At 34.8% G+C, this 17,997-nt stretch overlaps 1 protein-coding gene and 1 long non-coding RNA gene across 5 annotated transcripts; both read right to left on the reverse strand.

The window, feature by feature from the left end:
* Window positions 1–9,931: 9,931 nt before the first annotated feature.
* LOC113687558 (disease resistance protein RGA2-like) lies at window positions 9,932–13,690 on the reverse strand. The gene has a single exon (XM_027205143.1). The coding sequence runs from the start codon at window positions 13,688–13,690 to the stop codon at window positions 9,932–9,934; it is 3,759 nt and encodes a 1,252-aa protein (XP_027060944.1).
* Window positions 13,691–14,445: 755 nt separating this feature from the next.
* LOC113743792 (uncharacterized) lies at window positions 14,446–17,852 on the reverse strand. Of its 4 annotated transcripts, none has more exons than XR_011814345.1 (4): window positions 17,217–17,830; window positions 16,623–16,709; window positions 16,202–16,480; window positions 14,446–15,270 (listed from the first exon to the last, which is right to left on the reverse strand). It is a non-coding gene; the product is annotated as an uncharacterized lncRNA (long non-coding RNA). The 4 variants fall into 4 exon arrangements; XR_003461206.2 differs by having other exon boundaries at window positions 16,623–16,717; window positions 17,217–17,828; XR_011814346.1 differs by having other exon boundaries at window positions 16,202–16,381; window positions 16,623–16,717; window positions 17,217–17,824.
* Window positions 17,853–17,997: the final 145 nt, after the last annotated feature.

Here is a 17,997-nt window from a genome sequence, read left to right on the forward strand (position 1 = left end):
GCCCCAATTTCACTAAACCCTAAAACCGGGATTTCTCACAAATGCGGAAATTTTCCGCAATCAACCACCACTAACACATATAGGCTCTAAATCATTCAATATGAAGCCATCACACCTTATTAATCATGAGAATTCATATAAAACAGAAAATTCCTCAATAAATAGAAAAATTACCACAACCCATCCATAAGTCATGAAATAATCCACAAAATGGCATCTTTATTCACTAATAACAACCAATTTCATCTTATAACCAACAAAGAAACAATTTCTTGCTCACTTACCTTACAAATACTAGATACAAGGTTGATGGAGGTCTCTCCCTTCAAGCAAAAACCACCAAGCACTTCGATCACTCCTAGCAAGAAGGTTTTATGGAGGAATTCAAGAAATAAACGGTTGGATTTCAAGGTTTGGGCAAGAGAAGAAGGAAAATTGAAGAAGTTCCTCTCTTCTTTTCTCTCTAGTTGGCCGGCCAAGAGGATGAAAAATGAAGAGAAATTTTGGTCAAATTTTAATTTAGTAAAGGTGCAAGACTAGTCAAAATTTTAACCTCCAATAGAATTGCAACAAGTGGCCTCCTCAAGTTTATCTCATTCCCTTGTCTTGTAATGCTTAATTACACTAGCTAATCTCTAATTAACTCATAACACAATGTAATAAAGTCTCCGTATATAAATTTTCCCCAACTACATTTTTACGGCACCGATCGCCCTAGTGGGTCCCACAACCACTACACACCCCTAAAAACACAGAAAATTACCTATATCCAGAAAATGATGTAAAATTCATATTTCCTCATAAAATCCCTCAGAATATTCACATATTAAAGAAAACACTAAAACTAAGCCTAAAAGCCTAAAATAAATGTCTAGAAATAAGAAAATTTTCGGGGTCTCACATTGAAACATATAAATTTCTTCTTCCAAATCACCATTTAAAAAAGCTGTTTTGACATCCATTTGATGAATAACAAGTTTATGGATAGAAGCTAAAGCAAATAAAACTCGAATAGACGCAATTTTAGTTACTGGTACAAATGTATCAAAATAGTCAATATTTTATTTTTGAGAAAATTCTTTTGCTACTAAACGAGCTTTGTACTTTTCTATAGAGCCATTAGAGTTATATTTTCTTTTAAAAATTCATTTGCAACCAATAGGTTTTGCATCAGGAGGTAAGTCTACCAAAATTCAAGTTTTATTTGTCAAGGTAGAATCAATTTCAGATTTAATTACTTCTTTTCAAAATTTACAATCAGGAGAAGAAATAGCATTGGAGTATGTTAAAGGATCATTATCAATAAGAAAAGTTTGGAAATCATTTCCATATGAGAATTCTTTTCTTGGCCTTTTGCTCCTTCTTAATTCCTCAATTGGAATAATTTCCTCATTTATTTCAACAGGTGCATGAGAAATTTTACTAGACAGTGGAAAAATATGTTCAAAAAATTCAGCATTCTTTGTCTCAATAATTGTATTACAATCCAGCACATCACTTCTATATGCAGCACTATATTCAGCATATCCAATAAACATACAATTAGAAGTTTTAGAACCTAATTTTCTTTTCTTAGGTTCAGGCAACAATATTTTAGCAAGACACCCCCATACTTTCAAATATTTCAAATTAGGTTTATAATTTTTTCATAACTCATAAGGGGTTTTGCCAGTTTTCTTATGAGATATCCTATTTTGTAAGTGACATGCAGATAAGATAGTTTCTCCCCATAAATTATCAGGAGTATAAGAACTAACTAACATAGAATTCATCATTTCTTTTAGTGTTCTATTTTTCCTTTCAGCTACTCCATTAGATTCGGGTGAATAAAGAGGTGTTATTTCGTGTATTATGCCTTCATGTTTACAAAATTTATCTAAGGCTAAATATTCGCCTCATCTATCAGACCTAATTCTTTTTATCTTCTTATTAAGTTGATTTTCAACCTCAAACTTATAAGATAAAAAGGCATTATGAGTATCATCTTTATTTCTAAATAAATAAAGTTTAGTATATCTAGAGTAGTCATCTATAAAAGTAACATAATATCTTTTGCCTCCTCTAGTCATAGTTTGTTTTAAATCACCTAAATCTGTATTAATTAAATTTGATAGTTCAGTTTCTCTTTGAACAGTTATACAAGTCTTCTTTGTCATTTTAGTTTCTGCACATATCTCACATTTGTCCATTTTTTCATTAATACCAGAAATTAGACCACAAGATTGCATTTTCTTTATATAACTCATATTAACATGTTCTAATCTTGCATGCCATAAAGAAATTGAATCAACAATATAAGCAGAAGAAGAAGCATTCTCATTGATCACATTGAAAATGTTAAGTACAAAACGTCCCTGGTTACAATAGCCTTTCCCTACAAACACATTATTTCTTATCATTACAATCTTATCAGATTCGAATGACACTTTCACCCCAACTTTTTCAAGCAAAGCCATAGAAACAAGATTTGCCCGAATATTTGGAACATGCAGCACATCATTAAGAGCCAAAGTTTTTCCTGAAGTGAGTTTCAAGAGTACTTTGCCCTTACCCAGAACTTTAGCAGTTCGTGAATCTGCAAGGTAGACTACTTCTTCATCATCCCCTATTGAAGTATAGGAGGAAAACGCTTCTCGATTTGCACATATGTGCCGAATAGCCCCAGAGTCTACCACCCATTCTTTAACATTACCTGCAATGTTCACTTGAGAGATGACCGCAGTAATTATTTCATCTCCTTTGGTTAAATTAACCTTAGGAGGATTAGCATTTGCTTTGCCACCTTTATTGTATCTATATTGGGCAGCATAATGTCCTGCTTTTCTACAATAATGGCAATTGCCTTTCTTTTTCTTAAAGTTAGGAATATTAGGCTTGTAGTTGAGATTTTTTGGTCTATTATACTGGGACTTATTGGCTTGCATATAGCTACAATATATGTCAAATAATTCATTTAAGAGTGTTTGTAAAATAGTATGCCGACATATCTTATTGGCATATTGTCAGGATTCTTGCGTCTTGACATCTGTAGTTGCCGATGGTTGTGTTTCTGTCAGTGCATAGGCTACTTCATGAATGTCGACTGCTGCTGCTGCGGATGAAGGTTGTGTGATGTTAACATTGTCGGAGGCCATAGTTTCTTAGATTGTTGTCGAAATGGCCACAACAATGTTAACACTATCTGCTTGAGTCTTGCGTAGCACTGTCCTAAGAAACTATTTCATGAAATTGAAATGTCTCCCCAGGACTAAACAAGCCTTCTTCTATTTGATGCGAATAAGAAAGACAAGCTTGCTTCTTGTTGCAAACTAGAAGGACCAGAACTAGCAAATTAAAACCAGCAGATATAGAGAGAGAAGATGAGAACAGAATTGTCAGGAAACTATCAACTGACAGAAATAAAAGAGAGACAGAGAGAGAGAGATAGAGCAGCTATCAGAAAGATATCAACTGAAGCTACTGGGGTGATTTTCTGAGGAGGGAATGGATCCTATTTATAGATTTCAGAATGAGGTGCAACCCTTCTCACTTCCGATATGGGACAAAGACTGCAACTCTTCTCACTTCTCAATGTGGGACAGAAAAGCAATACTTCTCATTTTTCGATGTGGGACAAAGAATATTTTTGAAATACTATATATTTTACAACACATCATTGACTGAGGATCTTCTGTTGCCATTGCTACAGCACTGACCAATCCAGTGAAAGTCTTCAAGGTATGATCATATAATGTGCTTTTGAATTTCTTAAATTCTTTTTTTTTGGCTCTTTCGGTTACGATTACAGATCAGTATATGTTTTTGCAAATTCCCCCACCGCCTTTCTTTTGTTGAAGATTTGAGGTTTTCCTTGCATCATTTTTAGTTGCATTTTGAAGTTGCTGAACTTGTATTCCGGGCAAAAGTTGATAGAGTTGTATTTCGGGCAAAAGTTGATGGTTACAAGTGCAATTATGGAACGTCCTCTAGTTAAATTAGCTTAATTTTTGTTTAATAAGTTCAAGCAGCATGTAACTTTATAAACATGATAAAAGAATTCCAGGATTGTGTGATTTAGTCAAACTTTCCATTCAAGATTAGCAAAAGATCTCCAATTTGTGACTGAGTTTTTATCAACCACGCAGATTTCGTTAATCATTAATCTCAAAAGTTGTACATTAAATGCATATCGAATTTCTTTTGGGATTTGTCTATAGAGGTTGATGTGTTTTTTCTTATCAGTTCTACAATCCTGATTAATTTTGCATTTCTTCTTGTTTAATTTAATTTCCTCTTAGAAGTGTTTTATCTGTTGGCCGGCTTTTCTATATTGAACTTCTTGGTCTGTCCAATTTTCCTTTTTCCCTTTTTGGATTCTCTACTATTAATAGTTTTCCTGGTGCTTTTGGTCTGGAGACGTGTTTGATTTTTGCATTTTTGGTCTTCCCTTAAACCAAAATCTGGTTATTGACAGGAAAAGATAAAATGAAAAACAAGCCGGACAACGCCGCCACCGCCCCCCCAACAAACAAAAAGACAACACCAGCACCGCTGCTATACGAGATTGAGATGTTGGAATCGGTTTCTCAGCAATACCAACTCCACCCCGATAGTCAACTCTCTGTGAGTCACCTCCTCCTCCTGCTCTTACTATTGTTGTTCACTATGTACTGATGCCACTACTACTCAGTTCTCCATTGTTCAGCTCCATTTAATGCTATGACTTGTTTTTTGAACTAATAGTAGTGACTTTGACACTAAATTTAATTTAATTAGTTGTATAAATCTGTTTGGATCCTTCAATTTTTCAAAAACTAGTTTTTTAAATACTATAAAATTTTTTAAAGGTTACTCTAAAATGTAGTCTAAATTTTTTTAGTGTTTAAAAAATATCTCAAAATATATTTTAAAAACTTTACTACTCTTAAATATTCCAAAATATTTTCTAAAAATATTTCAAAATATATTCTAAAAACTCTACTACAGTAAAATTTTTCAAAAACATTCCCAAAAACAGGTAATCCACATGGAGTTGACTTTCCCTATAGTAGATGACTCTAGAACTACTGCCCATCGAGTGGTGGAATTATTTCTGAATACACTCTTCCCTTTGAGGATATCCATGCACATGTTAACTTCCAGCCTTCTCTTGCGAGCGGGCCAACACTCTTATTGTACTTAATCCATTTATAATTCACTTGATTTTTCTTTTTTGGCAGCGTCAATGAGGGATTTCTCAGATGCACACAATTTCAACTACTAAAACACTTCACTAGTGCCACATTGTCTGTATTATCAATTTAGGTCCTCTTCATTATCTATGAAGCATCTGCAAAGTAGCCGTTTTTTTAAGAATGCTTTTTCAATTTATATATCCCAATTTCTTTTTGCATGGAACATAATCTGCTGAAGATGAATAATCTGCTTTTCATTTTATTTTCATAAAGCATTCTGCATATCTGATGATATGCATAGGAATACTTATGGGTAGTCTCTCAACCAAGTTGCTTTCTTTCTCTTCCGCCCACAAGTTCATTTTATGTTTTCTTTGAGATGCAGATTGTCATTTTTGTGGGGTTTCCCATTCTATTTTGTGTCTTTGAAGGAATTGAAAAAAAAATGATGAATAAAGGTTTTAACAACTCGAGCTATTTGTTGGTTTATCAGTTGCTTTTCATTTTTTACTAGATCATTAATTGTGAGTATCTAACAAAAAAAAAGATAATAATTGTAGAGAATGGATATGTTATAATACAATCTGAAGGGCTTATCCATTCAGATTAGATTGGTTACTATTGACTTTAAAAAATTTTGAAGTCCAAATACTTGTAGAGTCTTGGTTGGTTTAGGATTTTTGTCTTTGCCAGTATCATATATATATATATATATATATATATATATATATGTATATATATAATAAAGTCGTATTTTCATTCTTATCCCTTCATGTTTTCTATTTCCTACGTGGCTTAACGAGACGGCAAGTAGTTTCCTACGTGGCTTGCTCATTTTTTGTTTGGATGTATATCAATTCTTATTTCCTATAAGAATTCTTAATATTATAAGATTTTTATTCTCTACCCAAAAAAGGAACTGGAAAGTAATGCGATATACATAAAAGAGACATAAATATCTCTATTAGATATATCTCCAAATTCATGCCAATAATTTGTGTACTGCATAGGGAACCGAAGTAAATAAGAATTGTTATCATTACAAGAAGTAGAAAAGTAACTAATTTAAAAAGGAACCATTAATAACAGAAGCCAATATCTGATGTTAGAATAGGATTCTTAATAAATTTTATTATTAAGTGCGTTATGAAGACATAGTGCATAGCACGAAATTTATGGAAAAGAAAAAGTTAATTGAATCCAATTAACTATATGTATTTGACCCGTACGGTCAAATATAAATTCCTATTTAAGCACGGGTTTGTAAATTCTTATAAACCTGTACGGTCAAATATAAATTCCTATTTAAGTTGCATTTACGAGCAAATGAGACATCTAAAAGGATGCTGTCATTTGAGTTTTGTGGCCCCTATGGCTGAAGCCTGAAGTTTGCTAGAGGAAATCGTGTCATCAATTATAAATAAGATCACGTGGAAACCTTTTGTGTTCCAAATCAAGTTGAACAATTACAATCTGAAACAAGGTAGTAATAGATTTATAGTGACTAGATGGTTTCACTGTGATTTCGGGAGAGAAACGCATTTCATGCTTTCACAGGTAATGTGTAATAAATTTCTCTTATATTTCACATATTATATCTCATATAATATTTTTGCCTTTAATTTTGATAAATCATTATCAGATTGGTGGAACCGACAACCAATACCAACCTGAAGCATCTTCTTCCCAAACCCCAATTAGTATAATAGATGATTCTAATCAACAACATTTTAATACACTTTATATGAATCATTTATCAGAGAGTTCAACAAAAATCACAGAGGAAAGGAATCGTCATAAAAAGATTTACATGAGAAGGTAGATTTAATATACTATTTTACTTTCTTAAATTATAATCTTTACGTATTGTTACACACAATTTTGAATGCGATAAATCATTTATTTTTTTTATACTTAGTTATCCTGCTTTGCTGTCATGCAATGATAATGGAAAATCAATAAATACTTATTTGCACGGACAAATCGAGGAGAATGTTCAAACAGAAGAAAAACAAAAACAGGTTTCTGAAGAGTAGAATATTATTTGATACTATTTACTGCACTTTTTATTTATTTTTAAGTTTTTGAATTGTTATGGTATTGTTGAATGTTATTTTTTCATTTTTGAATTATTATTTACTGAATTAGATGTTCAAATTTATGTTATAAGAATACTTTATATCACAATGCGCACATAATAATATACTTAAGACAAGTTATAATAGATTATACATTAAATTTGTATTTTATATCGACATTTTTATAAAATTGACTAAATAATTTATTATTTTTCGACAATTGCCGTTCAATGAACGGGTACAAAACTAGTTGGCTATTGAATTTAACATGTAGATTAGTTCACAGTCTGTTAATTAGCCATGCCATAGAAATTTGGTCCGAAATTTTGTGTCCTGTCTCTACACATTTTATTCAATCAGCCTTCCAACATAATTGCACTCAAGTTTCTACTATAGTCTACTCAAATCTTTTCGTTACCTGGATGAGAAGTTAATGGTAGTAGCTTTGACCATGACCTGCGGTCAGAATTTAATCATTCTGGTGTGGAGTGGAAGCAAAACGAGGATAAGAAACTTTTGACAATTAGGGTTGATATTGCGGAACTCCTAATTTGCTTTGAATTGTTTTGGGTGGTGCAAAGTCATAACGCAGCCAAACCCTTTGCCTACGATCGAATTATGGAAGCATGAATAGTGTTACATGGATTTATTTTCTCTTTATTTGTTTTGGCCTGTATTCTACCTTTGCCTTTCCTTTTGAGGGAAATTTCATGATACTTTGTAATTGTCAATGCTACTCTGTTTGCTATTGTACTTGCTGTGTTTCTCCAAGTGAGAAACCATGCACTTCTTTTTTTATATCTTTCATTTTTTTCGGTGTTGCAAGTGAAAAAGGTATAGCCAAAAAATTTCAATTACCAAAATGAATGCAATTATGGCCATAATTGTTTCTAACCCACATGTAAATGACTGGCTACGAAAGGTGCCCAAACAAAAAGACATTTTACAGTTAAATATTTCTACCAAATTCGCAATAAAAAAAGACTTAATAAAAAAAACAATCCATTTCAACAAGTATACCCAATACTTCAGGTCCGTTTGGGGTTAAAATTAGGAGTAGAGTTTTTTATGTTAAAAACACTTTTAATAAAAGTTCAAATTTGATACTTTTAGAATAGCTCTTGTGATTTAAAAAATAAAACATCCAATTTAATCATTTTGTCCTATATTATGAATAAAATAAAGAGATAAACACTTTTAAAAATTTTTAAAAGTACATATTATTCAATACAATAACTACTTATTAAACTATGTCTTCAAATAAAATATTTAAAAGCACTTAAGCAGTTAATAAATACTTTTATTAAAATAACACAACTGAAAAGTTTTAATCTCTTTTTATACCTTTCTAAAATAAAATTTTAAATTTACACATGAAAAAAATGCTAGGGGTTCAAAATTTTTGAATTAAGTTTTTATGTTAAATTTTATAATACTTAGTTCAAATTTTTATACTCTTATTGTTCAATTATTAAATAGTATGTAATTTTGCAACACAGAATACAGATAGAAAAAAATTGGTAATTAAGCTTATTGAACATTATAAGTAAATATTTAAAACTAATGATAGGTGCAAAGAATGGTATAAATTGATAACTTAGTTTGCAAAAATGAATTTAAATGAGTTTATAAAAAGTTAAAATAAATTGATTATAAATGGGTAATTAGGTTACCCAATTTATTTTTTGACTTACCCATTTATACCTATCTAATTAAATGGGTATAAATGAATTGACTCACTTATACCCGTTAATCATTTTAACCAACCCAAACCCGCCCAAATCATCCATTTTGACACCTCTAACCATAAAATACAATATGCCCACATCACCTTAACCATAGCACCTTATAAGTTGGGCTCAGAGACAGAGTGGCAAGGTGATCACCTGATTGGGTATCCTTTTGAGAGGTAAAAAAAATTGGAAATTTAAAGACTAATATGGATACTAAAGAATAACTTTTTGACCAAATATCATCACACTGCGGCTACAGGAACTTTAGATAGAATACAGGAGTAGCTGAAAATTCCACACTAGTGCAATTCCATGAATGAAATTTGTTTGGGTAAAACCATGCCTGCTATGGTAATTGTTCAATCTGACTTCATTAAATCGAACTTTGGAAATATATATATCCCTACTAGTACTGTGTCATAAATTTTTCAATCCCATTGAATACATTATTATACTTGCCAACTCAAGGACTAAGCACTGAATCTTAATGAAAATTAAGTTTCACTTTACAATAGAGAGAAACATGTAAACAGCAATCAAGATGTACACTATGAGGTACTGTGGTCAACAAACAATCCCTTTATATAGTTAGTTAGAGTACAGGATTCATCAAAATCCCCCAAACATTTGAATGTGGTCTCAGCTCACCGCTTTGCAACTCTTTTCCTCACTGCTGCACCATTGTCGATTCCCGCTTGTGGACTCAGTCACTCATAATTGGACGCATGCTCTGACTCTCATTCCAACACAACAGGGCACTCAGTAGCGTTTTTTATTTAAGGATTTGACATTGATATGGCAATTTAAGGAAGCAGTAGCATTTTTTATTTCCTTTTTCCTTCCGGGGATTATATATAAGAAAAAAAAAGTACTAATAAAATTCTAAACAAACCGAATACGTAGATTAAAACAGAACATTGGAAATATTAACTACTTACAGTTACAGCCAAAAGGCGCAAACATTTGTTCAATGGATCTCAACTCGGGGAATATGTGCAATCTTGGGCCACTCTGCGCCACTTCCATTGGTGCATCTCTTTGCTAAAAGAGGACAGCTGTTGATCCATAGATAATTTAAATTGGTGAGGTGTCGTATTGCTTCTGCAGAGGGCAATTGTCTGAGGTTAGAGCAATCAGCAATCCCCAATTGTCCAAGATTCCGAAGGCTACCCATCCACTCTGGAAGAACTTCCAACCCCTCAAACTTCCATATCTCTAACGTCCTCAAGGTAGAGAGATGCTGAATTTGGTCTGGGAGAGACGTGATTTTTGGCCATCCACACAATTCAAGACGCTCCAGAGAGATAAGACGCTGCATTGTAGAATCCTTGGCATCATCGCTGGCAACATTGATGATGGAGTCTGGCCACGGGAAATGATCAAGGTCATCAGAGAAGCCACCGAGTACCAACGATCTGAGGTTGGCTAGATGGTGTAGACCCTTTGCCCAGCAACCAGGGTCACGAGAACGGATCCTCAACTCCTCGAGCGATGTGAACTTCTCAAGATTATTACTCAATGAAGGATTCATCTTATCACATTCTAAGATGGTTAATTCACTTAGGGATTGGGGGTTTTTCATATCTAGAGAAGCATCTAATAAAGCAGGGCAGTCACTTAAGATTAAGGATTCGAGAGATGTAAGGCTATTCAAATTACTTAGGCAAGCCAAACTTCCGCATCCCCATATCTTTAACTTCGCAAGAGATGTCAAGCTCTTCAAGCATAAGGATTCAAGAGCAGGGCAGTCATCTAAATATAAGGATTCGAGAGATGTAAGGCTATTCAAATTACTTAGGCAAGCTAAACTTCCGCATCTCTGTATGCTCAACTGCACAAGAGATGTCAAGTTCTCCATATCTGGTAAAGCAGCCAACTTGGGGACCCTACAGATTCTCAAGTACCGGAGATTAGGGAATACCTTAATTGATGAAGAAGAATCCGAGGGAACCATTGCATCTGACCATTCCCCTAGACTTCCCATGTCCTCCAAAACAAAACGCGACAGTTTAGGAAACAGAGTGATTGGTTTCGCCTCTCTGCTACTGCTGCTACAAGAAGCGCTGGTCCTTGCATTAATATCGAGATGTGTAAGGAGACCATAGAATTCAGCTCCAATGCGCTTCACATTGTGTAAGGAGGTCATCTCTAAGGACTCGAGACAAGGCAAGTCCCCTAGTGGTGGTACTTGTTCACACTTACCCAATCCTCTCAACTCGATGTCTACCAGATTCCGAAGGAGCACCATCAAGTGATCCTTTGCCACCATCCACGACGGATACCTTGAACCTTCGAAACCATTAATGGCTAAACTTTTCAAGCCTGGGTGAGGTTGGAGACCTTCCATGACACTGTTGATATTGTTGTCGTCGCAATCTTCTTTCGTGCCATTCCATGAAAGTCTTAAACCTTGAATGCTTGATTTTTTGGACAACTTTGCTTTTGCTGCTGATTCAAAGCTGCTTACATTTTCGAGTCCAAATATTTCTAACTCGCCTCCGAGGTTGCGCAAGTGTTCCAACTCCTCAAGTTGACATCCCTTGTCTTGGCTTACCACGAAGTGGGGCAACGTCCGAAGATTAGCCAACTGCCCAATTCCCGGGAATAAACATCGGTCCAAATGAATCTCCAAAAACTCAAGATGCCTCAAGTTAATTAAATTGCTGAACTTCTTAGGTATCTCTTCCAAGTAAAGTACTTTCAAGGTCATCAAATTGTAGAGCTTTGTGATCGAATCTGGCAGAGCGGTGATCCCAGTTCGCCTGATATCAAGATGTCTTAAATGTTTCATATTACCCACTGAATTCGGGAGATGAGTAACATGCCAGCCGTCTACTTTTAATACAGAAAGGTATCTAGACCTTTCCAAGATATCTTTGAACATAATACCATCACCCCCAAGATAATAAAGCATTTGCAAATTTGGAGGAATCCCTTCGATATTCTTTAACACCTTCCTTTGACTCCCAATGATGGTCAAATGCATAACTTCATCATGATGACTGACTTCCATGTCATCCTCTGTATTGAAGAAACGATTATTTGACACTTGCAGTGAAAGATCATGCACAAGGTCGTGCATCCGGCAGAACACGATTTCATTAAAGAAATTCTTATAACCAGCTTGCAACAAAGAACTCCGAAGCAATACGTTGAAATACTCACTGCCTATATCCTCCATTTGCAAATGACCTCCTCCTCCCTTGGCATCATTAATCAATCCCTGGGCCATCCAAATCTGTATCAAGCTTTGTTTTTCCATCTCAGCATCCTTCGGGAAAATGGAACAACTTGCAAAGCATTGTTTCACTGACCATGAAGGTAAGTTCTCGTAACTCAGCTTCAGGACAGAAATGACTCCATTTGCAATATTGGTCGACTCGTTCCATATTTCACTCTTCTCGATCGTCAACCATTCCGAGGCATTCTTTTTGGAATACAACAAACCCCCAATCACTTTGATCGCTAATGGCACGCCGCCGCACCTTTTCAGTATCCTTCTGCCAATGTCCACCAGATCTTGAGTCTTTTTTGCACCACCGTCTGCAAAAGCTAGTTTTTCAAACAACATCCAGCTATGATCATCTGAGAGAATGTCTAGATGATGCAAATCAGATGTTTGCATTGATGAGGCTACCTCATCGCTACGTGTGGTAGCCAATATTTTGCTTCCTGGAGCACCTCCTATTTCGAGCAAACAGCTCCTCATGCCATCCCATTTCTCTCGATTGTCATTCCAATTATCATCGAGCACAAGCAAGTAACTTTTTCCATTCAGATTTTCTTGAAGCCTCGTCACCAATGCTTCCCTATTTGTCGTCTCAACATTCTTTTCCCCGAGGGATTGAAGCATCTCATTCAGCAGCCTCTCAACTTTAAAATCATCAGAGACGCAAACCCATATTTTTTTATCAAAATGCTTTGTTACATTCTCATTTTTTAGCACCAGCTGTGCAAGGGTTGTTTTACCCTGGCCACCCATCCCAACTATTGAGATGACGGGCAATTTCTTCTTATGGTCTGAGCTAATTAACATGCTTACAACTCGAGATACCTCAACTTCCCTTCCCACCATTTCTGACTCGTCCACAAAAGGAACAGTCAACCGATCCTCTTTGTGATCAGCAGATGCCATGGTTAGCTGAACTGGATGAATCCCTATTTGATTTGCTTCTCTGTAAGCTTCCTCTAGAGATGCGCTAACATTCTTGATCTTGTTAGCCATCTCTAGACGAAAGGAAATAGGATTTGAGGAAGAAAAGAAGTTGCGTACCTTGTCGCACTTCCGATTCTCAACCTTCTGCCGCAGAACTTCATATCCGAAGTCATCCAACACGATCTCAGCATCACGTGCTATGGACTGGAGCCTTTTGAGCCAGAGCTGCACCGCTTTGCTTGTTGATTGCTTGCATTTAGCATCAGAAATCAGAGCTTCCATCATCTCTACTTTCTTGGAGAGCTTCTGAAGGTCTTTTTTTACACCCCATGCCCGGCTGATCTCGTCGGCAGCAAGTGGAAGTATCTTATTCAAGATCACACTAACACAACTGAGTGCAGCTTCAGCCATCTTCAAGGGAAACTCTTTAACAGATGAAGGTGAAGTGCTTTGGTTGAAGTTGAATAGTTGAACTATATTTTTTGCAGCCAGAGATAACTTTGCAAATGTGTTAAAGAAGGGATGTGTATAAGATTCCCCGAGAAAGGCTGTGAAAACTTTGCCGAACATTGAAATTTCAACCTCTAGATGCTCATAATGGTCAATAATTATTATTAAGTGTGCCCAGACCTGGGCTCCAGTTGTCTATGCAAATGCCTAACCATACGTCCAAATTTTGGTCTCCACCAGCACGAGCTCATAAAGAAACTACTGATTGAATATTGCAAATATGATATACACAATACACGATGCATAATTCAAGGACTTCATTCATTTAATCCAAGAGAAGTTTACATAATGACCGAATTTGTTGTATCGAGATGTGACTTTTCTACAGATATTTTAGCACTAAAATAAAATAAATTAGTAATTGAATAAGTCTATTTCTTAGAGTTGTATCACATTTTTTGCTTTTGACTAGTTCAAATTTGTTTGAGTTCTAAATGTCATGTTGAGATTTGTTAGGAGAGGTTTGAATAGTATTGTTTTGAGGTTTGTCGCGAAAAATCTGTGTAGACTTATTAATTACACTTTTGATTAATAATAGAGAGTTATTTAATGAGAAATCTAAAATCATTTTTCAACTCTCAATACAAATCTCAGTAAACTATTTTTTGGCAGCACTAAATTTTGTTTCAGTAGAAGTAAGCTCTAAATTCTAACATATTGGCTGGTAGTACAAAATATAGATGTTCCAATTTCTCTTCAGCACATACAAATATTATCACATACAAGAAGCTAGTGTTGAATATAGGACCAGGAGTTTGCTTCAATCCAATTGAATGCAATCGGGCTCAACAAACCATCAGGAACGCCAAGAGAGCTGACCAAGAAAAGTGCATATACAAAGGGTATCATATACAAAGGGTATTTTCTCTAATTTAAAGACATAACAACACTCTCTGCTCCCCATGTTTTTCATGTACAAAGCCTGGAAATTTATCAGCAATTGGTATCATTAGTTGCTTCTACTTGTCCAAACAATCCCTAGAAAATTTATCAGCAATGGGTATCATTAGCTGCTTCTAACTTCTGGTCCTGCAAGATCTATACCAAAGAGTCGGATAACAGGGAAGTCTGTAGCCCACGATGAAAGCCACCATTACAACTAAGTTACTCTATTTTTGTGACTCTTCTATGCCTAGATTTCTCAAGAATGCATCACCATACATCAAACATCCTACTTCAACCCTTCTACACATTTCCCTCGGCCTTTGTATCCTCCAAACTCGTTTAGTAGACGACGTTCAAGAGGATACTTCATCAAGCTCAAATAGTGCATGAAGAGCCAATACTTGGGTATTTCTTTGTTAGATATGAATTACCCCGAGAAAACAAGAATGCACCCATGATGCCTGCAATCAAAGACATTCCTGATATGAAATTCGGTACCAGAGCACTGAAGCAGCTGCAAAAGAATTTGCCATTGAGAGAACCATCCAAGCCACCAGACAGAAATAAAGGAATCCATCGATTTTGTGTCTGAGTCCAACTAGCCAGTGAAGTGGAGTAGTAAAGAGGAGATAGTTGCAAAAGGAAGGCAACAAACACTAGGGTGTTTGCTATAACATATGAAGATATTCTGTAAGATCCTCTTGAGGTCTCTCTCGTCAAAATTATCCTCTCTTGCAAGAATATTGGGAGAGCTCCTGTAGTAAATGACAACAAGAAGGTCAGGATAAACCCCATGAATCCAATCTAGTTTGAACACCTTGAGGCAGAAATATTTTGCTATGTACTTGGATTTGATTAGTTGCCAACCATCTGAGTTGACATTATTCAACTTGATTCACCAACTGGCAAATCAACACTGTATAAACAGGCTCAGAGGCTTGAGATGCATTCCAATTTCCACGTGCATGGGGATAGCATGCAACAAATTCATTTGGATGATATAATACATAAGGTCATCAGTTTGACAAGATTAACTTCAAAACACCTACTTCCAAATAAATACGCAGAAGACAACAGAAATGATATGTTTCTTGTTTATTTAGACGTTCAGAATGCCAGTGCATTATTGAATAAAAAAAAAAAAATTTTGTTGGGTCAATCACTAATCTAACCTATATTAAGGGATATTTTCAATTGATATTGGCAAATGAAATCGTCAGAGCACACATTTTAGTTCTACAGCAAACCTCGTGTGCAATGACAACTATAGCTTTTGCCACTCAAAAATTGATCATTTTTAAAAGGATAAAAGTGTTATTTCATGAATATTTTGCAGTGGCATTATCACAAGTCTAAGTGTATTAGGCTGGTAATTGTGAGACTCCTAATTGACTCTCAAAACATGCTCTTTTCCTTTCTCGGTATAAGAGGATTGTAGTTTCTTTGAAAAAAAAAATACAAATAAAAACGCAAACTTTTATAGATTAGACATGAAAAAGTTCTAATGACGACATTTCACTAACTCGTATAATTAATTAAGTTAAACAATGCAACCAAAAATAGTTAAATTGATCAAATATATGTTTACACCAAGTTTTGGCATTTGTTTTCAAGCTTTTCTTTTTTTCTTTTTATTTTTTTTATATAATGAATTTTAAACTCTGCGAATTTTTCAATTGAGCTGACCTCTTGAATCTTGATACAACATTTTCGGCGGGACTTCTTGTCCAGCAAAGATGTGGCTGATGGAGTTGACTTGTGCATCTTACCCATCACTTTTTGAGGTTCAAAAATCTACTTTGTTCCACAAGCGTCAGCTCTCAACTTGTCAATTTTGGCTCATACAAGTTCATTTCTGGACTCGACCTCAATTTGTAAGAATGAATATTTTAGAAATGGTTCAGAAATTTCTTCTCTTCAATTAATCAAATATTGGCTTCTCCCCTTTGTCATCAGTCATACAATCTAGACATAAATTTTGCATAGTTGGAGAACTTTTTTTAGTACAGTAAATTTTCTATTGAAGCAGGATAGTTGAAACTGCAAGCTCCACTTGAAGATGTTTGAAAATGATATGTTAACAATTTTGGCATTGAAATTTGCTTACAGTTATAACTTCTGGAAATGAATACATCAATCTTTTGCCCATCAAGCATTTAGTTTCACAACTTTGCAAACCACAGTACAGCAGCACCTAAAAAACTGGGCATTATTGAACTAGATTGATTAATAACTAACACAGATAAATACATTACATAGCAATTCACAAAAATAGTCACCGAAAGACGAAGCATTAATCTCAAAAAATTCACCATTCGACGATACAATCTAAATAAATGGCGCCTGCATTGAAGTAATTTCAACAATTCAAATCTAAAAAAACAAAACTTAACCTCAGTTGAAGAAAAGCATTTTTTTTACACAAAAAATGACTAAACCCACAATTTATATACATATATATATATATATATGTAAGCTAAACCCATAAAATATGCTATCAAGCAGATTAAAAAAAAAAAAATTGACCCCAATTCGTTACCTGTAATCGAACCAACCAAGTTCATAACTTTATACTACAAACAGCACAAAATCACTAATTCTTCAAAACCCTTTTCAGTAAGTAACCCAAAAATGGAAACTTTATACTCTTTTCAGCAAAAATTAAGGAAAAAAGGGACTGGCGAATAGAGAGAGGGAGTACCAAATAGACGTAGCATTCTGAGACATGGAAGAGAATCAGCTCAATAGCTTCTTCAATTTCTTCTTTTTCATCTGTTTTCTTTTCTTTCTCCATTGATGTGATTGCTGTTCAAAAAGGGATTTCTCAGGGGAATGAAAAATTAATGCAATCAAAAAGTGCGTTCTTTTTTTTACCCCTGTAATTTAACTGCTCTGACGTTCTTGATTGTTTCGCTTCCAATCTGGAATTGGCAAAATGTGTCCGGGGAAAATGAATTTTAGAATAGGGGTAGGCTGGGAATTTGGAAAACAAGAAGGTGGGTGACTAATATTAAAAATTTTATTAGAAATAGGATACCGGAGTTGATGCGACTATCTAATTCTGATCGAGTAGTATACTTCGGTTTGATTATGATTATCATGGACCGTACGTTTGAAGCATTCTGTAGGCTTTCAGCCGTCGGATCTTTGACTATCGAAGTCAACCAGTTGTTGTTCATGAGTTGGTATGGTGGTTTGCTTGATTTCTCAGCAAAGGAGATCCAGTAAAGTCCTTATGATTATCTGAATTTAGGTGAGATTAGATGCAGGGAAAGAAAAAAGAAAAGAAAAGAAATCAGATTTATGTGTTTTTTTACTCAAAAAACAAAGAGTTGAAATTTTCCCATCATACATGCATAGTCATCAATATAGAAAGAAGTTTGAGGGTGTTTATATGAAGAAAATTGAGGTTGAAACCTGGAAGTCTCATCCACTCTTTTAACTTACAAGAAAGTCAAGGTATTATTCCAAAGTTGGTAGAG

This window comes from Coffea arabica, chromosome 5e (genome assembly GCF_036785885.1).
Source record: "Coffea arabica cultivar ET-39 chromosome 5e, Coffea Arabica ET-39 HiFi, whole genome shotgun sequence".
NCBI classification, from domain to species: Eukaryota; Viridiplantae; Streptophyta; class Magnoliopsida; order Gentianales; family Rubiaceae; genus Coffea; species Coffea arabica.